General features: G+C 33.8%; 2 protein-coding genes across 2 annotated transcripts; both read right to left on the bottom strand.

Moving 5' to 3' along the window:
- Positions 1 to 231: 231 nt before the first annotated feature.
- LOC142977234 (uncharacterized) lies at positions 232 to 7,543 on the bottom strand. Its single transcript, XM_076121010.1, has 4 exons — positions 7,462 to 7,543; positions 3,863 to 4,040; positions 946 to 1,089; positions 232 to 551 (listed from the first exon to the last, which is right to left on the bottom strand). Exons 1-4 carry the CDS (start codon positions 7,471 to 7,473, stop codon positions 409 to 411), a joined length of 477 nt encoding a protein of 158 aa, XP_075977125.1. The 5' UTR covers positions 7,474 to 7,543; the 3' UTR covers positions 232 to 408.
- A 12,498-nt stretch (positions 7,544 to 20,041) lies between these two features.
- On the bottom strand, positions 20,042 to 21,276 carry LOC142977330 (uncharacterized). The gene is made up of 3 exons (XM_076121174.1): positions 21,074 to 21,276; positions 20,666 to 20,774; positions 20,042 to 20,317 (listed from the first exon to the last, which is right to left on the bottom strand). The coding sequence occupies exons 1-3, from the start codon at positions 21,150 to 21,152 to the stop codon at positions 20,131 to 20,133; spliced, it is 375 nt and encodes a 124-aa protein (XP_075977289.1). The 5' UTR covers positions 21,153 to 21,276; the 3' UTR covers positions 20,042 to 20,130.
- Positions 21,277 to 24,119: the final 2,843 nt, after the last annotated feature.

Genomic DNA, 24,119 nt, shown 5'->3' with positions numbered 1-24,119 from the left:
TTTTACAAAAATATGTAATATCACGCCCGTTAAACTCGAAAACGTAAGTAAAGGTGTATGAATTAAAACAAATATACAGTTTAAAATTAAAATGTTACCTAGCACAATCAAAATTTGATGATGCAGGTGTTGTAATTCAAATAAAAGTTTAGTGTCACTTGATCAGCAGTTTTATCTTTAGCCTATGGTTATTATTATAGGAGGTTTTTAATGTAATATAAACAACATAAATACATTTTATAAAAGTATTTTATTATGATATTTACAAAGACTCTAAGGCATAAATACAAGTGGCAAGTATGCACAACTGATCGTACGAAAAAGAATTACATCCTTTTTAAATCACAGACAAAAATAATGAACACAAAATCCGTATTGAGTATTAGAATTTTTCTTTAATATTTTTTTTTAGTAATATCCGCCGTGATATCCGCCATGGTATCCGCCGAGACCGCCGTATCCGCCAAGACCGCTGTATCCGCCATATCCGCCGTATCCGCCATAAGAGACCTGGTTAGCGTAGCTCACAGCCGGGTATCCGTGTCCATGACCTGGGTAAAGAAAAAATATTTTTATTGATTAAGGATAAACTTAATTAGACAAATATTTTGCCGCATTTAGGAACTTTTTTATCCTATCTTTTACTAAAATATTTTCCTAATATTTGCTCAGAAAATAATGGAAATGAAGGTGTAGTCTAAGAAAGGAACATTTGAAAAATAATACTATGGTATTATAACTTGGTCATAAATGGCAAAGATCCATAAAAACATTATGCATTCCTTATGTAATACACTTCATAAGTATAATAACTATTGTGAATTACTAATTATCAAAAACCTGCTACAAATGTCTAATTACAAGGAACAATACCGCTTTGTTTCCGAGATAAAAATCACTAAACAATTTTACACTTGATTATTCCCACGTTTTTTTCGGACTTACCGAGGCCATAACCGCCATAGCCGGCGCCGTATCCGCCAAGGCCGCTGTATCCGCCATATCCGCCGTATCCGCCATATCCGCTGTATCCGAGAGGAGAGCCGTGAGCGGTGGTGTAAGCGACCTTGCTGACAGCAACGGGCGCGGCTGTGGACCAAAAATTAGAAATTGTTACTCATTATTCGACTTAAGTGCCATACATTGTTCTTTATAAATTGTGACCCAGAATGAAGCCTTGTGGAACGCCTATGTTGACATGTTGGTATGGGACCATTTTTGGGCCAGTTTTGGCAATATCTGGTTTCAAAACATATGGTCTAATTAGTATAAGATTATAGTGCAGTAGTAGTATTTTTATTCCGCAAGAGAACAAGGGTTTAAATTATAAAGTTTTTTATATGAAAGATTCTTCAATTTCGATCTATTTGTCGATGAAACGAATATCGGTTAGTTACCACAAAAACATCATGTCTCAGAAAGAACCTTCTAAGTTAATTACCTAGACTACTTTTTACCAACGGAAATACATTTTTTATCAAACCTACAATATTTCTAATAAAAAATATCACAAAGCAGCAAATTTAGTCACGCATTCATCCAGAAAAATCTATATTATATTTAACAAAAAGTTCTGTCGAATGCAAAGGTTGAGTAGTTTTACAAAAAGTATCACCATGTTTTAATGATTATTATCGTTTTCGCATGACCAAACACTATTATTGTTGTGCTTAACAATATGACATTCAAGTACTGACAATTATAATTGTCTTATCTGATCAATCAAAATCTTGGAAGGAATAAGAAACAGTAATGTAAATTACTTGAATTGGGTAGGGCAAAAAATATGTTGTGATCGTTGGAATTCGAGTTATTGTAAGCTTTAGCTGTGTTGATTATACATCTAGGTTGCTAGAATACTGTTTAAGTCCAAAATATATCTATCCGTCTGCAAGGGTTTCAAAGAGTTTCTTAACGGCTGAATCAAATAAGGTACCTATTGTTCAGCAAAGGGATCACGGCAACTGTTATAATTACTAAAGCCAACATCGTATAGGATCCCTGGGCATTGGTTCATCACATTTCTCTGTGATAAGCCTCAATGCTATGTTTTAAGTCAGTTCATCAGTAATCATCACTAGCACTTATAAAGTAAACATGTTTATCAACAAACAATATAAAATATCAAATCAACATTTTTCTCGGTAATGTCGTTGCCAGAGCCTCCCATACATAAGTGGACATCTATTGTGAAGTGCCTTTGGTACATGACACGTGAGAACTGCTGGTCCTTGGCCTACACCGGGCATATTGTCATATCTGTAATTTAGTCTTATAGAAGGGAGAGGTTTCATTGAGGGCATGTCATTATAAAATGTCGTTTTGAAGAACAGGGTTAGGCTTTTGCAATCGTATCTCATTGCAAAAAAGTATCTTTGAAGATTGGTAATTTTAGGAAAGGACATAAATATCTACTGGTTTCTGAAAAGCAAGTGTGTTGTTGTAAGAATATATAGCCTAGTATTGGATTAAAAGATGATGGTTTGTAACTTAGAAATAATAAGGGTAATGAAAATGATCAAATTGCTCGTAATAGTACTGTTTATATTGCTTTAAAACAATACAGAACTAATAGCAAAATTACCGATTGTAAAACTAAAACTGATTGGGTTTAAATTGATCATAGTTAAAATAATTGGACTGCACAATCTCAAGCAAATTTCAACTCTGAATTGTCGTAATACGATTCACAATCGATACAAGGACAAATTAAGTATTAAAAGAACACTTATTCGAAACTATTAATCTCTAAGGAGCAATGCTGCAGTGCCTTTTATTGAACGTCTTTGCAGTTCATTACATTAAAGCATTTGCTCAGCGTTTACGCTAAATTTATAGCGAGTTTAATGAGGAACTAATAGTAGAATTCTGTGTATTTTAGAGTCCATAAACGTCTTAGTGGTGTTCACAGTGGTTTTATTTTAGTCTTTATTGAACTGAGCATTTTTCAAGACATAAAATTACATTTTTATGATCCCCTGTTCAGGAAATTACAGCTCTCTGGATACGAGTACTTAAGATTCTTCCCACTTGTATCATTTCCGTGTGTCGTGTTTGAAAAATGTTTGCAAAAATCTTCACATTTTCTTTAGTAACCGTTCAAAATTGTATGTAAAACACTGACTTTCCACACATATAACACGGATAAAGATACTGCAACCCTGGCTGGTAACTATTTTCTGGATGTTTACAAACTACTCTAAGAAGACTATTTAATAAAGGTTCATTAATATGATGGCCTGTCTTATCACGAGGAGTTTTAATTCTTAAGCAAAACGATTAACAATCTTTGTCTAGACCTCAGTTTCATTCTTTAACCTCTTCTAAAAGCCTCGATCTTGATCTTATATCAATTTAAAATGTACAAGTGTTTAGCTATCAGAATCTGTTAGTAGTAGTTGGTTCCCAAGTCACGTCTACAAGATGTAAGCTTGGCCAATTTAAAGTTAGGCGACTGCATAACTTTGTTTCGGCTGTTACAAGTTCCACAACTTTGAATATTGGCCGTATTTAGGGATATATTTTGTAGTTGAAATATTTCAAACTTTGAAAGAACCAATATGCTGATGAATAAGTTTTGCAACGAGAGTTTATTTTGGCTTACGATGTGCTACTTTAGACAATCACAATTTTCAAATATCATGCGTTGGCTATCGAATTGTCTATCTATCACTTTTTCTAAGTAAACTTTTGCCTTAAATACATGAATCTATAGAGACTTGGCTTCGGAATAGAACCTAATACTTTAGTATCCGATGTCGTATCCTGCATCACTGTTCACATAAGGTATGACCATGAATATTTCCTGAGATTTGTTTTTTTTTCTTCACAAACGTTTTCAGATATCTTCTTATTGACTTACCGTATCCTCCATAACCTCCGAGACCGCCTCCGTATCCGCCATATCCGCCGTATCCGCCATATCCGCCGTATCCGAGGCCGCCGGCATAACCGCCGTATCCCAGGCTGCTCAGACCTCTCTTCTCGGTCTTCTTCTCTCCTTCAGCGGACACTGCCGCGACGGCTACAGCGAAGACAATCTGGGGAGAGAAAGAAAAAATAAATTATTGAATCGAATACCTGAGCCTGGAGCTGTTGTCAAACCTTAAAATGTTATAAAAATTATAAAGCTATACAAGGAGAAAAGAATAATTCATATATCACAGTGAAACTTGCATCGCTTTTACAGGTCACAGCACACAGCGGAATAGCATCCCACTATCAGAGTGAACTTGGAACGCTTTAGCCATGCTTTAGCATATCAAAATACTACGTGGTATGACACTTAACTGCAGCAGCTAAATTGATAGATGTGTGTCGTTATACAATTTCTATTCGTGACCACTTTATCATCATAGAAGATATTTTTTTCTATAATATGACTTCGAGTTGATTTCGAGTTTATATAAAGTATCATTGCACAATTTAAAGTTACTAAATGTCGGTGCTTCTAATCTAATTTATTAGGTAAACCATGTCCGTTTTTATAATTACAAAAATGCTAAAATTTTAAGGTTTTTACACAGAGCAATTTAAACGTGACTCCTCAAATAAATTGGCGTCATAATTAAAATAATTTAATAAACTCTGCATTGAAAGAAGTTTGTTCGTTATTTTGTTTTAACGTACAAAACTAATGGCCGTTTTATGATAATTGAGTACTTTTCTCGTCATTTTTATTGTTGGTTTAAATTTTATGATGTTTAAACATCCTTTAACCTAAATTCGTGAGAAAATAATATATAGTCAAATGTCTCAAAAAACGTTTTGTTAACAGTTATGTAAGTAGCAATATAATAACTGTCACATACTTGATGCTGTCATTAAGCTTAATCTTTTCGTATCAAATAATTTTGATATTTTTAAAAAAGTATGTAAGTAGCCAACAATTTAAAACTGTTTCATGGTTTTAATGCAAAATTCCTTTACATCTATAGGTTTTATAATTATGACCACACACCTATCTGAGGCAAAAATATTGACATACCCACCAACAGCCACTTTGACAGTGTCAATAATTGACCCAAATTTAAAAACTTTTCTTATAATTGACGAATTTAAAAATGCTATAAATTGGCAAGTATTGTATAATCTCATGATCTTAATAAAAATCACAAAAACAATAGCCATATGAACAGTCATTAATTAATAAAACCAGTGGATAATGAAATTAAGTCAGTTGAACAAAAAGTAATAAGTGATACAGCAACGAGATGTTAATTAGAGTGAGATGTTATCTGTGAGTGTGATGAATGATGTCTGGACACACCCACTGTAGTTTGTATTATTATTTAACTAGTAAAGCATATTTTGATATTTTTGCAGATTTCTGTACAGCCCTTGCCAATCCTAGTATATTTATGACAACATTTTCAGAAGCATTTTTGAAACTTGAGTTTAGAAAGAGATCGGTATCAGAACAATTTGGTATTTATATGTTTAGAAGCAGCTCTGCCTATTTACTACAGCTAATAGTATAAATCCTTGGGATAAAATCTATGTATTAGAACTTTGTGATCTTATTTATCACCTTTGTATTTTTTTTAATCATCTTAATCGGTTCATTGTGAAGGAAGAAAAACATTTCATGATGTTGAGTACTGATTCATCATTAAGTGTCTATGTAATACGTACCGGATTAAAGAATGTCATAAAAAACTACTAATTAAAAGTGTCACATGTCACACTGACTTTTACGCGTCAGTCAGTTAATTTGAAGTGAAAAAGATCAACAAGAATTCACCGACTAACACGCACAAGTAACACTCGCTATGTTTCTTAAGACTAAAAGTCAAATACATAAAAAAATGTAACGAAACAAGCCTAGCAATGCGATTTAACCACTCCTATATAGAATATACTTTTCATTTATCCCTTCATTTGTTGTATAGTTAGTGGTCAACCTAATGTCAAAGTTGTTCAAGCCGCCGGAGAGGTTTTTAACAAGCGGGACCGATATTTAACGTGCCCTTTGCGCTTACCATTGAATGACCGCACCTAGGGTACTGTGCTTAACTTAAAGATCTTTTACCGACTAAGTTAACACAACCGGGTATGGACGTCTTAAAGTGATTTATGTATGCCTGATAGTAAAATATAATGAATGAGATAGAAAACTCTACTCGCAGTTTTGTGCAATGAAAGTAGCTACTAGATAAAATTTTGCTAGCTAGCTATCACCAAAGTCATGCAAAAATCTACACATTACTACGAAAGCTAAATACCAGAGTAGATCAACAATTGTAGTATGAATCATGTCCTGAGGCCGACCTAGGCTATAATTTGTAAGTGATCTAGGACAAAATGTGCAATTTCCTACGTCGAACAGAGCAGTGATTTGTGCGTACAGATTATAAGAGCGGTGAATAAAGGTTTGGAAAATAATGCGGTTGTAAAGAGATGGAGATGAAATTGGTAGTACTAATTAAAGGGTGCAGGATTTTATTGCGTAAATATATATTTGTAAGGAAATATTTGATTAACAGTAAATATGAACAGAGAAGCTATGTTATGTTTTTGAACAATTTAGCTATCATTTTTGAATTATCGAAATCGAAATGAAAGTTGCACGTAGCCGATTAAAAGTTAAATTGCAAAATATTTGACGCAAAAAATATTTTGTTGGTCTTAACCGTAGTATGAAAAAACTTTCTTGCTAAGTATCATGCAAAGTAAAATTACTAGTATTAGAAACTACATCAAGATCATAAAATATAAAAAGGAAGCCAATAGAATAGAAAAATAACGATATTAATAATATACTGAAAGAAGCAAATAAACTAAGAAAATAAAATAAATAGATTACAAGATATTTTAAGATGAAAAGCGGTTTATATCAAAAGACACTTAAAACTTTCGGAATCGTAATATGATTTTCAATATTGTGGTGAAAGGAGTGAGGTAAATTTAATAGAATTATCCCTTAATATCGAGAAAGCCGAGGGCTAAAGCAAGTTTCTACTAAAGATGTTAATGAAGGGTTTTCACTTAGTACCCCGCGTAATTTGAAGCTAGGATTCTAGGAAATTTATATGGCAAAGATGTTTTAGATTAAATTTGATTTTGTTAATGGATATGTGAATTGGAATTTATATATTTTTTGTTATTTTTGAGATGATTTTGTTAACACATTTATTGGTATTTTTATAAGATTTAGTGGTTACACGTATTATTATATGAGATATTAAAATGTATTACTTAATTTATATTTTAAAGTATTAAAAAAATGTATTTATAAAAAAATGTAGAATAAAATATTATTGAAAATTTTTTGTGAATAGTTATAATTATTGAAAAATAAAGCATTTTATTTGATTCATGTTTTATAGTATTCCAAAAATTAAATTATTACACAAAAAAAAACATTATTTTCCACATTTTTTGTTAGGCAACACTGTATAATTTTCGTATTAAATTACTATTAATCACTTATTCACCAAGCTAAAACAAAAGCTCCCTTACCAGGAATTTCATGTTGGTATCAATGTATCGTAGCACCGACTGATGACCAACTCAGGCGCACACTGCTTTTATACTCGTTTACGCCGTCGCTACTTCAACGACTTGCATTTTTTTACACCTTCAAGGATAGGGATGAAGGAAATTATGAAATAATGATATTAACTCGGCTTAGTGAGACTAATGTGCTATATTAGATCAGTGCGTTGTAGGAAATTTTAACTGAGGCCGCGAAAGGATCATTCTATAAGCAATAAAATATCGGTATTGTTTTCATATTCATTGTTAAGTATCGATTGTAAACTCTCAGAACAAATTGTCTTTTGGGTTAAAACAGTGTTTTCTGGGTTTCTTTCATTTAGGTTTTTTGTTTGTGGTAATGAAAAGTGGTTTTAATTTTTGTATTTGACTATAAAATTTTATGGTAACGGCTAGAGGTCAGGCTGAAAATACGTTTAGTTTATTCTTCATAATAGTAGTTGTCCTTTACATAATATAAACTTAGAGAATTTCTTGTGCAAGTCTTAGTATAAATTTTTGCACTTTTTAAGAAAGATTGGGTTAACTTATTATTTCGGATATTGATTTAGGATTTTAAAATTTAATATGGGTGAAATATTTCTGTATTCATGCTATGTTTCTGTACTTATATAATATTTTTAATCTTAATCATATTTTTCTCCTAATTTGAATTCAGCATAACATAAGATACTAATAGTTACTTTTTTATACTATTTTGTTCCGAGCTCCTTTTCATTAACAATGTAATTGAACCTGAACTAGACTTAAAAATTATTACTTTCGTTTCTGTCTTATCACCTGCCTTATTCCTGATAATGTATTGACTATAGCACCTGCCCTTATAACATATAATTAACGTGGATCAGCTAATCAATTAACATGTATGGTTTATTGGAAAAATAACAGTTAACTTTTAAGTTACATTGTACCGTTTAAGGTTCCCGCTGCATGCAATTAAGTCTTTTTTATATTTGTTAAAAATAGGTAAATTAGTATTTTAAATAGTTAAAGTCGCCGTAACGCGACTACCATTTTTTAAATGCCGTAGGTTCTATTTCTATTTAAGTACAACTTTTTTTTTACTTTTATTTGTAACTTTTCATACAATGAGATAATGTCCAACATGGCTAAATCTAGCCTAGCAACTCAAACTTAAGACTTTAAGAAACTTAGATAATTTGGCAATTTCAATGACCTAATGTAAATTGTTAGTTTTTTTACCTGAGGTATATTACCTCCAGCTTTTCATACCATACTTTACGTGTCTTCACTCAGACTCAAACCTAGAACTAGCTCGAATGATGTAACATTTCGCAACAAGCTATAACTCTGTCTATCAACTAATTGCATCTTACGTTTTGTAATTAAAACAATGAGCTTATTGTGTGGGATGTGGAGGATCCGATGTTTGGTTTATTGATGGCTTGTTTCGGATTTTGATAAAGTAGTTATGTTTTGGGGTTTGTATGATTGCTTGTTGTAAAGTTGTCGGCATATTTTCCGGGTAGTAAAAAAAATGTTCTGGGATTTTTCTGTAAGATATTTCCTTGTATATCATAGAGCATTAAATTTTTAACGACACCGGCATCCAAGATTAAGTCTGTGTTATTTAAATTTAAAATTTTATAAGACCTGGTTTGATGAAAATGGATATTGATTCTACTAGAGTAAAGGTAGCAGTCTGATCATTTGGTACACTTTACAGATATACTTAAGTTAACTTAACCTTCGAAATATTAGACTACAACAACTACTACTAATCGTATGATTAGTGGGCATCCTGGAGTCAAAGTTATTCAAGCCGCCCTAAAGGCCTTTGACGTGACTTAACGACTGTTATCTTAACTGACAGCAACCGGGACTGACTTTTGACGTACCCTCCAAAGCACGGAGACGCCCAGTTCAAATACCACTATGCGGTCACCCATCTATGGAATGACCGCACCAAGGTTTGCTCAACCCACAGATCGTTTACCGACCGATGAGCGTAACTGGCTTTGTCTGCTTTCTTGGGTTCGAATCCACACTACCTTTACACGATAGGAAACTGCACCAACAAAATCATTTTATGCAGTTAATTTAATTTTACATACAATATTCATATAAACTTTCGTAATCTTTTTTTTAGTGTACCAACATAGCTCATCTCCTTTCCCATCGCGACCCGTATGCCATTGAAATCATCAATGTCAATTAACTAAACAACTGACATGCTCATTCTAATTTTCGTGCGAATTTGAACACAGATATAGGCTTCATGATACTGTGCAATGTATTAATTTATGTAATCATTGAGTTTATATTTAACTTGATTACATCTATGGTGCAGAGATAGTGAGAGCAATCCATGTGCCAAATGTCTTAAGTTGAGTTTCCGGGACGACCGAAAACCTTTTAACGACATTCTACTTAGAACTAAAGACTTAATTTTTTATAATTGTAGGTATATGCAATTTGGAAGTAGCTAGTTCTATATCACCACGGGCAAGTTTTCGTTGTTTTATACTGGGAGGTCCAAAAGGACATTATGTTATATTCTTCCTTGAGTATATTTAAATTTTGGAAAATCATCTTTGTTTTGTTATAAAGTACAATCTAATGATACTTAGTCAAGATAATTCTAAGCTCTAATATTTCCAAAATGGTGATGCACTAGTTTCAGTATCAAATTATTTTAAGATTGCGTCTACTGTATTTGGAATAATACTGGCAATCATAACTTAAAAATTAAGCCTTATAATTCACGGTGAATTGAAAATTGAGTAAATTGAATTAGTAATTACACCTAATACGAATGGTTCCAAACATAAAACAAGACTTAATGAAAAAAAATATAATGAAAAGCAGTAGATTAATACATTTTGTGTTAACGCAAATGTGTGATTATCTACGACTTGACATTTTTGCCAAAAGTGCTCAGTTTTATTAAAACAATCCAGTAACAGTGTGTATAAAACACAGTTGTTTATACTCTTTCTTCATTCACCCCTTTCATAAACTACTTGGACAATATACTCGTACTAGCGAAACTGGCAAGAGGCCTAGTGTAGGGCTAGTGCTTTCCGAAGAGATTTTTTTTGACAATTTAATCCATATTATTACATCTTGATGTATAATTTTTGATCGCTCGTCATACATTTTGTATGAGACTATAGCATAGTAGTCAAAATCCGGCCTTAAGTCCTAGACTTAAAAATATGTATATTCCGTGAAAACCCATTTATGACAATGTTCAAATTTTCCATAATACATATAATTGAGTTAACATTAACGTGTAAAAAAAAAACTTTAACAATTTTACGCAATATTTAATGTGCAATTAAAATGTAGGTCGACATTGAGTTCCTTTGTTTTTGCGAGTTACTTTTTATTATTTATTAGCTAAAATTCGCAAGTTACGTTGTAGTGTGAATGGATAGTCCTAAGCGTATGTCTACATTGTGAGATAAATAAATTTCAATGGCAGGTTTTTTACTATATCTCTCTGATTTTGGCAGAGTAGGGTAGACTGTAAACTGTATACGATAGCGGATCTCCCGGTTTCAGGTTCGATTCCCAGGTCAGGCAAGGTGCTATTGGCGTTTCTTTTCTTATTTGTATTTCTCAACAGCAGCCCAGAGTTTGGTAACGAGCTCAGTATAAATATGGCAATAGGCTCGCCCCTTATAAATCTATAGGCCTACCATTTTAAATCGCGAAACGTGGGTGTTTCAACTCTTTTTCCACCTTCGAGTATAAAAGGTGCGATGTTAATATATTGAGGTAATAAAATAACACACGAAATTATATTTTATTAGTCTTAAAGAAAAATGTCATAGGTTTCTATTGTAACCGTGTACGCCCATAGTACTATCCCAGCGTTGGACAATTGCAACCCCTTTTTTTCATTTGCCCCACTTTGACGTTAAAATCTTATCACAGGTATATCAGGTAATTAATGGATAAAAAATTCTCATTTATTATGCTAGTGTAGAGTCGTCTAATGTAAAAGCAATGGCCTATATTAGTCTCTGAGTAAAAACCCGGATCTCAGCCATCCGGGTTAAAATTCTTAATTACGTTCGAGTGAGTTTTAGGACTCGCGTGCTAATTCAGTATTAATTATCTCTAGCTATGAGCGAATTAAATTAAACATTTTAAACTAGGTGTATAGTTTAATAATTAATTTATATCTATAGTAATAAAAAAGAGCGGAGTGACGTCAGTTGGCTTTTACGTTTTTACGGCTAAACTGCTGAACAGATTTTAATGAAACTTGTTACAGCTATGGCTGTAACTTGGGAAATTCTTAAAAGTAAGGCTTGAACTGAATATGTGTGTTGCAAGTCTTAAGGTTTAACATCTTATTGTAGAGAAAAAAAAATATGGGTGATCCCAAGTATTTATGTTACTGAGTAGTACAGTACGCAAATTATTTTAACCATAACCACGTGAGATACATAATATTAATCTAAGTGCGGTAATTATAATGCCCAAGGGCGTAGGCGGAAATAAAATTAGTCACCATGAGCAAAAAAATATTACGATTTAAACACAGGTGATACATGAAGTTTTTATACATACATACATAAATAAAATCACGCCATGTTCCCATAGGGATTCCTTGCGGTTTTTTGGTCTCCACCAAAGAACGCCACTTGGTTTCTTACAAACATCCCTTCAAATCCCTTGCTTCATTCGCATAACATCTTGTCATACAGGACCGAGTACTACGCACCTGGCTTTTTTGAAGGACATTTCCGATATGATCTGTCTATGTGTTTCAATGTTCCATATAATTGATTAGCTTGATAATATTTATGTTGAGCGTGGGAATTTTAAAGATATTGTTTACTTCCTTCAACTTGTAATAGATTATTACCGTTATTAGATAAGTTGGGACTGTAATTTATATGATTGGTAGTTTTGTGCTGTTGATAGGTGTAAATTGTTAATGCTCCTAAGGTTTTATTCTTTGGTAGGTATTGTAAGTAGTTCTTATTTCTATGTATTGGAAGCCTTGATATTATTTAGCTTAAGTTTGAATAGACCAAAATTATAATTTTATATACTTATTTTCTTTACTCAAGCCGTTTTGTACGTTTTATCCAAGCCGTCAGTCTCATTGGTGGGTATATTTGATAAACTATGGGGTTATGGGTATATAACTTATCATCCCAAAATACCAAGAAAGCCCAAAAATACTGACACAAGAAGTATCTTTCGTACTTATATGAAAATCAAATCTGATGTTTGCTTCTTCTAACATTAAAATTGGTTTAAGTAATGTAGTATTATGTAAAATAAAAATGGTCTAACTTAAATACAAACATTGTCATACACGTCAATAGTAATTTCCCAAAACGTATGACCTAGGTTACCTAACAATTTAATACAAACATTTAATATTGTATAAAACATATTCTCAGACTAAGTAATAAAACATAATTATTTCGTTAACAGAAGGTCGAGCGTAAAACTAGTGCAATAAAAAATGCAATGTTATATTAAACATTATATTCAGCTGAGTCATTCAATGATAAAATACTTTGTTTAATAATGTTAGGAAAATTATTATACTATAGTGGTAAGCAGTGATAGCTGAGTGGTTTAAGTTGGCACCTTCCACGCAAGTCGTCGCAGGTTCGAACCCGAGGCAGCACACCAATGACTTTTCGAAGTTATGTGTGTATTAGAAATAATGCCTAAAATTTGTTTGATGCATTTATTGAGGGCATTCAAAATCCCCAACCCGCACATGGCCGGCGTGGTGGACTCAAGGCCTAACCCTTGCCCTGCAGTGGGACAGTAATGGGTTAAAAAAAAATAGTGGACTAAGCAGATATATCGTGCCTACGACCCGTACTCGCAGTCAAATATAAAGCAGGACTATGATCATCTGTAGAATTTCCTTATGCCTGGTTTTTATAGTAATATCAATATAGGATACAGCCTGGTGCCGCGAAATGTAAGGAAAGAAGGCCCAAAAGGAGATGGAGGGACGACCTGGATCACGTTCTAAGATGGATGGCAAGAAATTAAAATAGTCAGAGGGGTCGGGAAGCCTTCGAAAGAGGTCGTTGTCCAGTAGCGGAACTGTCGCAGTCCAAAAAAACCCGCTAGCTGACCTTTTTTTTACTTTATTCTCACAGGTCCAAAATAATAAAAGCATTTTTTAAATTCCTGCGTTGCTAACGGTGTACTTTCTGTATAGCAGAATTATAAAATGGTCAAATAGATTCATTAATCTGCCTTCAGAAACAAACAAAATGTCCTGTTGGGAATGATTCCTATGTATCATTTTAGAGTTATTCTGATGTAAAGTTTGAACAGACGGTACAGAGCACGCACATTATGCGTAACAATTGCGATTATTACGCGGCGTGGACACGCCCAACTACCGATTAGTTGCGCGTGTGTCATTGTCTATACAGGTGATGATTCAAGAGTATAACTCTATTTTGTTATAATAATGTTTTTTCTTAACAAATAATATAGTTTCGATTGTTTGAAGGTTTAGATGTGACGATAATTTACCTTACAACCATTAAGTACCTTAGTTTATATTCTCCTGATGTAACCAATTCCAGAATAACTGGTTGGTAATCACCGTCGTTAGAGCGATTTGGAGAAAAGAAGAAAGATCTGTGTTTAGCTGTGATTTAGGGTACCTCTAGGTATTCTACTTCTGTAATTGAAGAAATCCAACATGACTTATGCCCGGTTTCTGAGTGCATTTAGCGGTAGTTTATGTATTCAAAAGCGCTTATTTCATATGAGTTTAAACGCTATTGAATAGATAAACTATCGTCAAATGTTCCTCAGAAACCGGGGGTTATTTGTTTGATAATAAGTATCACCACATAGAGGCATCAATGAAATCTGATTTGAATGTTTGATAGTCATACGACGTTGCCTGATACGATTGCATGGCCATATCCCAAAGGAGTGTTAGCAACATGTTTGCTAGTGAATGATTTCCAAACGTGTACCCTAGACGCGGCATAAAGGTTATAAGTAATTCATTCATTGTATTAGACACATAGAATAGGATTAGTCTATTGTTTCTTGTTATTCCTTACAACAACTGTGTAGTGTGAAGCTATGATTTCCAAGACCGACGTAATTCAAGTTGAATCAAAATCAAATCATTTATTTATTTAGGTCAAGTGCTGACACTTATGATAGTCAATGATACAGAGAGCGAATTTACCGCCAGTTCGGAAGGTAGGGCCCATGAGAAGAGCTGGCAAGAAACTCCTGGCCACTCTTTTTAATTTACTAGTTGAATTATTATTGAATTTAAACAATAGCAGTAGTTATAAGTATGGAAATAATTAGCTTGACATTGGTAGCTATAAAGTAAACTTCGAGGATTAAAGAAAGTGGGTCTATTCATTCACCAAACGTTCCGTTTTAAAATGATACAAAAATATATCATACAAGTTCTGCATATTTTGGGACATATCAATGAATATCTAGACCAAATTTCCGTATTGACATTATAGCTTGACCTCAAATAAAATTACGAACTCTTATCTCAAAAAAATATGTGACTTTAACCAAGTACAATCAAAGATGATCAATAGATATAATACTCATTCATACAAAATTCCCAACATCTTTGTAACTTGTCATTGTTAAAAATAAATATAAATAATTAAAGTTGACAGTAAAAGACTTGGTCGTCATTGTCGTTGGTTTTCCCACAAAAAGTTGCGTGTCCGTCCTTAGAGAGGTCGCTCCAATTATTGCCTTCAAGTACATTGTCAGTTTTTGTGCAAGGTGAAGAGAAACTACGCACTGTGAAAAAAAATGGGTATGTGACTTTGTTACATAGGCCTAAAAAAGTCTTAGCAAATGTAAATGATATAAATTCTTACTTACGTGACGCATCATAGAGAATGTACGTACCATGAATGTACTTCTTCTTCTTCTTATCGTATGGTTAGTGGTTAACCTAGTGTCAAAGTTGTTCCAGCCGCCCAAAGGTCTTTGACGTGGCTTAACGACTACTCTGCGAATCTTTTTTGACAACAACTGGGACCGTTTTTTTACGTGCCCTCCAAAGGACGGGGACGACTAGTTCAAATACCACTATGCGGTCACCCTCCCTATGGAATGACCGCGCTAAAGGTTGCTTAACCCACAGATCGTTTACCAACCGGTGAACGCAGTGGGCTACGGGCGCCTCATGTACTTAAAATATTTGTGTTTCCTTTCTCATAACATTATCAACTATTGCAAAACAGGTAGGTTTGGGAGGATTCGCGTCACCAGAAATCGATCCCTTGTCTTTTCAAATCTCTCAAGCATTATCAAAAATCAAGAAATTTTCGGCTCCAATACATTAGACATTTATTGAAATTAGGTCCTCTTAATATGATAGTACTTTAACTACTATTAACCTGAAAAAAATAAACAAACAGCATTTTATAACCCATCTCTTTACCTCAACCCCAAACACTTCATCTCCCTTTAAAAAAGTCCTGTAATACCCACCGGACTTTCCAAATCCAGGTCAATTTATCAGACTCACATCAGGGATCAATCAGTGGGATCAGTACAAGCCGGACTGTACCTTTATAATACGTGTCACCTGTGATCAAAATGAGCAAGGTTTTGTCCCAGAATCCTATCCATTTGTCTTTGCAGTAGATGTTTATCTTTTGTGCTTTTAAAGGCAGATATAAAATCACATAGTTCAAGTACTTGGAGCAGTGGATTAGGTCGCCTCGCCGATACCATTGCGAAGGGAGCTTGTAGGTTCAATTCCCACAAGGAACAAATATTTTTGGGATCTACAAATGATTGTTTTGGGTCTGGTTGTACTTTGGTACGTTTTTGTATGTTTGTAAAAGTCGCCGCGACATAAGGGTACTTCTTAGTGCGGGAGTTGTCTAAAAAAACGTTTTAGCATTCTATTTTCATGCAGTCAAGGGTTCCAAACGTTAGATAGACACCTCTAACTTTTAAAAGCTGTATCACCTATTTTAGTTTCACTTCTTATAGCATTTGTTCGTAGAAAGGTGCTGTGACATTGTTAGTGCAATCGCAATAGTCTATTAGGTATTACACTTGACCTAAAGCTAAGGATTGTTTACGAACCACCGTGACGATTAGCTCAAATACCTATGAATGGTCACTTCCCCCCATTTAAAGACCGACCGCGCCGAATGGTGGCTAGTCAAGTCGCTGATGATTCATCGAACAGCTCATGTTTTTATTATGAAATCACTAATTATCCTTGAGATACTCTAGCTAGCTATTAGTATTGCTTCTGTAAGTTTACCGGTTTATAGCTTTGAACATTAAAAGCACGTTTAGTTTGTTTTCAAAGTAGATTTTTTTATCTCCTTGCGTAACATTTTTCATCAACTCAAGTTTCTTGGGCTGCCTCTTTGGTGCGGCCGGCTGTGTATTCGACTGCTGAACACGAGGTCTCGGGTTTGATTCCCAGGTCGGACAAAATGCTACAGGTTTTTTTATTGTTATATTTTTCTTTTTTCGTACCGTGCCCAGTATATGGCAAAAGGCTCGCCCCCTATTACATAGTTGTTGACTAACATAATTGATATGGCGTGATATTCTGTCAAGTAAAGCAGTCAAATTTGATAAATAATAATTAATATCCAGTCCTTCCTTTATCATCATATATTTGCACTAAAACAATGGTGACAAAACTAAAATAGCTATGTCGAGCCTCTAAATCTTGCTAAATTATTGAATGTATGTTACTCATTATGTCACAGACGAGACGGGTCAAATTCTTGAGCATCTATTGAAGGGCGTCTCAAATGGTCGTAGATCGATTAATCAACATACTGACCTCTACGACCTGAGAGCCTACAATTGAAATAGCTGTTAGATTCTTGTTAGAATTCAACAAATTAACGAAAAGGCTCTTTGTGCTAATGTTTCTAATGTGTTTCAAGGTTTTGAGGCATCGTTTCTTTGTTTTCTGAAGAAGTCGATCAGCATTTTGGACACAATTTTTTATAGGTTAGGTTAATAAATTACTTTTATCTCTGTCTACCCCCATAGGATCAAACCGTGGTTTTGTGTAAGTATATATTTCATTGTTGTTGTTTAAGCATAAAAAGTCATTACTTATTGTATAAACTCAGTCAAAACACTTCAAAAAGTCTTGAACAGTCTCAAAGGATATAAAACCTTTAACATGCGGGGAGTTTTAATCATTGCAACGGTAAAGGTATCTTATGATTTCAATTATATTCTTCATAGCCTTTGTGGTCCACATTGAGTTCTTCATTCTTACTTTAAATATAGGCGTCTAACTAAAATCCTGTAAAAGTACTTAGACTTCTAGTCATCAAGATCAAAACCAATGAGACTACAGCTTAGACCACCAACATATTTCCTAAATATGTTAAACTGAACGTTATACGCAAAACCTCTTCGTCCGTTAACCATCAATAATCTGTACAAAAACTAACAACAGATTACACGTTAATCGGTTTATGATTAAACTTTGAAGCCTGCTTCGTGTGTTTGCAAATACTTGATAGGTCTTATATAGTGATAAACTTGTACTAAATATAATAAGAGGAAAAATATCTGGAAGACGGAAAAGTTACACATTCGGAGGTATTTATATAAGCTCTGTATTTTTGAATATTATTTAAACGAGGTACGTTCATAGACTCAACTTTGTGTACATTAGTGGTTCATAAGCAGGCTAATCTTAAATCTACTTGCCTGGGTCATTTTAGTAATAAGTGGTTAAGATTGGGAAGTTTCATCGTATTACTTTTGTAGATTCATTGATCGTATATTTGATAGCCATTTGGTTTAGCATAATAATTCACAATTTTTTTCAATGGTCTTCAATGGTTTTCAATGGTCATATATGTGAAACATTATATTATCTGTCCATCTATCACACCGTGTGACACTGTTTGTAGTTTAGTTGAAAACCTAGCTCAATTCTCTATTACTATCGACTACCGACAACCGACCTGTCATCGAGAAATTTTGTATGAAAATCTGATCAGCGCCTCTGACGAGCGTCGTAGAAACTTTTTTTGGCAGTACATGCTAAATGTCAAAATTCGATAGCTAGCCGGTTGTCGGTAGTCGATAGTGGTAGAGAATCGAGGTACTGGAGTATATATTTATAACATTATAAAGTATTTAGTTAAAAATAAATCAACCTGTCAACATAAAAATTAAAGCACTAAGTCTCGTTTAATCATGGTTCGTTCACGGGAATGCATTACAACAACACGGGAACGAAACACGGTACAAAAAGCAAGCTTAGCCGCTGATATATCGTGCAATCGGAGGAAGGCGCCGCAGCATTATCGGTGCTCGCGTGCTTACACCTGCTCTTACTATGAGTTCTCACGGCACGAAAGGAGAATATAAATTTGAAGAATGCAACTCGAACTAAAAAAGGATAGAAAATCTTGTATAGTACTAAAAGAGTTAAAAGTGATAAAAGATGATAGTTTTTCGATTTCTGAGAGGTTTAAAAGGCTAACTTTGAGATAGGCTAGGACAACTAAACATAGATTTAAGTGCTAATTTAGTTAGTTTAGAATTAACTGTAGTGGACTAATGAGGTCCTATATTTGTCTGGACCGAGCAAAATGTTCAGCAGAGCTTTGGCTTTATAACACGGACCTTACATAGGCTTTGATCATTCTAAAAAGGAGCTTCGAGTTTATGCTTGGTAACTATAAACGTTGCACTACGATCGTAATATAATTTTTATTCAAGGCCTTTAAAACATGCAAGATGGAAGAAATAACTTTTCCCTAAAACTGAGGAACCATAAAATTAGCAAAACTTAAGCGTAATCTCATTCCATCAATGAATAAACTAAAATTTAAATTTAATTCTTGAATAATTTCGAAAACTTGTAGTAGTGGTGCGCATCGTTGAGAAACGTTCCCCTATAACACGGCGATTTGGTATCCGATCTCCGCCAACGATACGATAGCTATTTTAAACGTCCTTTACATTTTTACAAAGAAATTGAGATTTTAGGGGAGACTTTGTAGTTGCAATTTATATTTTGTATTTCGTGTGTTTTGTTTTCAAGATATTGTGAGTGGAGTGATCTTAGCTGTTCTATCTTAAAATGTAGGAAACAAAAGTAAGATAGAATTACTCGTATACATTGGTACTATAGCGTGGTGGACTTAAGACCTAACCTCTCCCTTATTCTATGAGGAGAACTTTGCCCAGCAGTGGGACAGAACTGGGTTAAAATATCGCACTCCCGGTGCAACACTGTCACTTTTGTAAAAAAAAACAAATCTATAGATATCTTACAAAGTCATTGTTGTGTGAGGTTTCAACGTTTTAAATGCTTCTCCTGAAAAACTAAATTTTTGCATAAGTGACAGTATTGCACCGGGGATGCGATATATTTATTGGTATTTTAAGTGCAAGTAGTTTAATATAATTGCAATTCAAATGCAATTGCAAATCCCAGGACTGAACTGTGAAATAATGTAATATTCACTCGGAATTTACAAAATGTTTTCAAAATATGGGAGTCTACCAACTAACTCGTATGGAGCCAACATATTTAATCAAAGCCTCTTTTATTAAGAGCTTAGTCTGCATCAAGACGCCAAGAAAAATCATGAAAACGTGATCTAAAGAGCATTTTTAGAAAAGCCCTTTATTAGTCCTTCCGTCTTAATATCGTATACAGATCCCTCTGTGTTTAACAGCCAGCGTCAAATTACTGCGTTTAGCGTAACAGTGCAGCTCGCAAGCATTGAAGTAAGACTTGTTGTTTGAAGCACACAGCGGCTGGTAGATGCTGGAGCACATGCACCTGCCTTTAGGATGCTGTTGGGATGAGTAGACGTCGTCATCTGTTCTGTAATTGAAGAATATCAGGTTATTAATGGTAGTATACTTATAGTAGACGTACTAATCCGATTTGGAAACCACATAGAGCAGAAGTCGCTTAGCGGCTTAAGTTGTGTGTGTGCTAGAAATGAATATCGCTTGTTTTATTGGTGAAGTATATAATCGAGGACACTCTGCCGGACTTACGATTCTTTAAAATAGTTCTTGAAGGTATTCACTAGTCCAGTGACCAGTGTCGCGGACTCAAGATTTACTTAATTTGGTTTCTGGAATCCATTGTCCATACATTGGGACATTCATATGTCTAAGTTATTCTTATAAAAAATGGAAACTACGGCATTTTTTTTTAACTCACCCCCTTCGCAGCATATTTCGTATTTGTGCTGTCGGGTCTACTGTAGTAGGAATTATGGCGGTGCTCTTCTTACGTGTTGCTCCATAAATTATGAGAAGAAGTACTGCGTCTGTGAAGAAATAGTTATATTATTATGTTAAGTCTTTTTTTGTAAAAGTTGCAGAACAAGTAAATATTCCCAGGATATTTTATTTACAAAATCTATACTAATGATATATGTATTATATTATGAATGCGAAATACTGCCAGACTATTTGTGTATCCCTATAAATTGTTATGCTTTCACAGCTAAGTCGCCAAATCAATTTTGATGTAATAGGTGGAGCCGTGCGGCAACGCGTGGCCCTATAAACAATAAAACTATCAATTTAAATAGGTGTGTAGATTCAATAATGTATTTCTACTTACGTATGCATACAGTGAACCAAAACTTTGCCATGAAAAGAAAAATAGTCTTGCACCAAACACTGCAGAAAATGGTAATCATTTATGAGACATTAATCATTATAGGAATGCGAATATTAAACTGTTTAATTTCAGAAATTGGATTTTTTATTGGACGATGTTATTGAAGTTTCATTTGCAAGTGAAATAGGGCATTTGATATGAATTTTTAATGTTTTTGTGTTATCGTACTGAGATTAATTACTTACTAAGACCATTGTTAAATTACGCCAATAGGACAATAATAAAAAAAGTATATATTATAAGTTTTGAGCTATGAGGAAGGTACGGGAGACTGGCTTCCGCGCGGTGACACGTGTTCGCTCATGAAAATCTTATTTTCTGCTCTCTGAGTCATTTAATTGATTTACTAATGTATATTAAAAAATTGTAGTAATCGGCGGTCCTGTATGACAAGATGCATGGATGTGAATGGAGCAAGGGAAGTTTGTAAGGATCGTACCAAGTTGCGTTCTTTGGTGTCTAAAAATCCTATGCAACACAAGAATAATTCAACTTACTTAAAATTCAGGGAAGTTCCCAAAAATAATCCATCACTTTGTAACACTTGCCTAATTAAACTATTAAAAGACCTCAACGTGAAACGAAGCGTAACTTCTAGTTTAATGTAACTTCTAGTAATTGTAGCTATAAATTATGTTGTAGTTGAAATTGTAATTAGTTTAATTTAAGTTGATCTTGCTAAACCTAGTTAGATTATGAATCACCTTTATGTGATTTTGTAACTACAAACGTTACATCAATCCTACTTCTATGGTTTTTGAGTCTAAGTTACTTGCGCTCACTTGTCGGACAACCCAGAGCCGAGTTGCTCAACGTCGGTTAACAAACATTAGGGTTAAACTTGGTAGTAACCTTTGGTGAAGACTATTCGTTGCTGGCGGCCCTCAGGTTGCATTGGTATTTCATCTGAGCATCTCCCCGCTTCCGAAAGCACGTGGGAAGTCGTTCCTGGGCAGCGTCGATTATGATGATAGTCATCAGTGTCTTTAACGTTGACACTTGACCATTAACCACATAAAGATAACTTATGTATGGTTCGTGGTTGTAAGACATGTGGTGCGATTCCCTACACTTGGTACTATGGAATCTCGATAGTTTGACATTTAAAATTACTGCAAAAATGTTTCCTTTGGCACCCGCTAGATTTTTTTCAATAGTTAGCCGGTTGTTGACAGTGGATGGTAATAGGAAATTGCCCCGCTGAAAATAGATAAAAACAATGGTCACCCATGTTGATAATAACCTAGGTAACGATCCTTAACTTAGTCGCTCGTAGCCTACACAAGCATAATTGTTCACTAATATGATAATCGAAACAAACATACTAACACATATCTATGCGTTAATTACCTCAATGCGTAATTACACTTGTAAATTAATAATTAGTTAATTAAGACTATCGTAACAGATAATTTTTATGATTATTTATCATTTTTAATTAAGTTTACTTGGTTTTTGTTTTAGAATAAAAAATGCTTTGTTTTTTTGTATGTGCCCATGAATTTAATATGTTAGGCCTATTGTTGTTAGTATGAGGTGTGAATAAATTGCCTTGCGTTTAAATACAGGTTGTATAGATATCATGTATGGAGTTGATTTCTTTAAGACAGCCGCCCTGCAATTTGTACGAATGTCTTTGACAGACACTTAAGTAGTGAAATATGCATATCGCATGTACCTATTTTGCGCAACACACATAGGTTATTATTTAGTGGATTCGGTTCCTATTAGAAATCGTTTTTTTAGGCTTTAGCAATTTTTGTCTATTGTTTGTATATTTGCTTCTAGTGATACAATATTAATTCACTGGAGCATGCCCACGACTTCGTCCGCGTGGAAACCCTTCCCGTGTAAATCCCGATCCCTCGAAAACTCTGGGCTAAAAAGTAGCGTATGTGTTATTCTGGGTCTTCAGCTACCTAGATACCAAATTTTATCGTAATCGGATATGTAGTATTTGAGTGAAAGAGTAACAAATATCCATACATACTCAAAGTTTTGCATTTATAATATTAGTAGTAATAATATTATAGGATAGTGTGAAAGATATTTGATATAAAATGTCTATTTTAATGTCATATAAATCAAATTACGAAACCTATTTTGTTATTATTATAGTAAAATAGGGAGCCCTTTAACAATGCAAGATATTTTTTTACCTTAAATCGTATATAAATTGTATACCTAAAAATTAATTCAGTATTTTTTTCTATCATAAATAACAATTTTATTATATTTGACTTTACAAACAATGAGATAAAATCTCTATTTAATATGTATCTTATAATGCCTCGCCCTTCGAATAGGCCTTGATAGCGATATCCCTAGTGATATAAAAAACATAGAACAAAAGTCAACATTTTTGGTGAAAAAATAACAACAATGATTGATGATGATTTCCTAAAAAAATATTCAAGTATATCCGTTATAAAACAAGTTTTATTTAAATTTAATTGAAGGAGGAATAAACGAGTTTTTTGTCAAAGGTCGAAGAACTTGGAATATGCGTCAATTGTTTTAGGCGTAAACCGTTTTGTTTCTTCTATACGATTTATATAATAAAATTCGTTTACTGTAAGAGCGTAAAAATAGTGATGTTACATTTTAAATAACTGGGTTTAAATTTAAACACAGTTTTGAATTCCGCAACTTCCTTAGGTAAAACTAAATCAGTCAGTTTATTGTTAAAAGGGTTCCTCCTTTTGTATAACTTACCTACATCCTTATGTTTTCACTATTTTGGCCTAATATAATCGAATATTGGCTAGACAAAATGATAATCTAGTTCCGAGGCTCCCATGATTAAGTTTATCTACATTATGTTATCATACTACAAAGTCAAAGTCAAAGTCAAATATTCTTTATTTCATAAACTTTAACAAGTATTTGAAATCGTCAAAATATTTTTTATCTACCACCGTTTCGGAAAAGCTGTTGCTCGTGAGAAGAAACGGCAAGAAACTCACGGCTTGCTCTTTTTAAATGT

The sequence above is a fragment of the Anticarsia gemmatalis genome, chromosome 12 (genome assembly GCF_050436995.1).
Source record: "Anticarsia gemmatalis isolate Benzon Research Colony breed Stoneville strain chromosome 12, ilAntGemm2 primary, whole genome shotgun sequence".
NCBI classification, from domain to species: domain Eukaryota; kingdom Metazoa; phylum Arthropoda; class Insecta; order Lepidoptera; family Erebidae; genus Anticarsia; species Anticarsia gemmatalis.
The sequence above is the reverse complement of the archived record's forward strand: the minus strand, read 5'-3'. Positions and strand labels throughout refer to the sequence as shown.

What these genes read in the sequence shown, in the direction of transcription:
- LOC142977234 (XM_076121010.1), bottom strand. An exon ending in CGGAGGTTATGGAGGATACG is followed by an intron (nt 1,090 to 3,862) that starts GTAAGTCAATAA and finishes TTTGGTCCACAG; the next exon opens with CCGCGCCCGTTGCTGTCAGC. An exon ending in CTATGGCGGTTATGGCCTCG is followed by an intron (nt 552 to 945) that starts GTAAGTCCGAAA and finishes TTCTTTACCCAG; the next exon opens with GTCATGGACACGGATACCCG.
- LOC142977330 (XM_076121174.1), bottom strand. Translation starts at nt 21,152, where the DNA reads ATGATTACCATTTTCTGCAGTGTTTGGTGCAAGACTATTTTTCTTTTC. An exon ending in TTGGTTCACTGTATGCATAC is followed by an intron (nt 20,775 to 21,073) that starts GTAAGTAGAAAT and finishes ATTTCTTCACAG; the next exon opens with ACGCAGTACTTCTTCTCATA. An exon ending in CGAAATATGCTGCGAAGGGG is followed by an intron (nt 20,318 to 20,665) that starts GTGAGTTAAAAA and finishes CTTCAATTACAG; the next exon opens with AACAGATGACGACGTCTACT.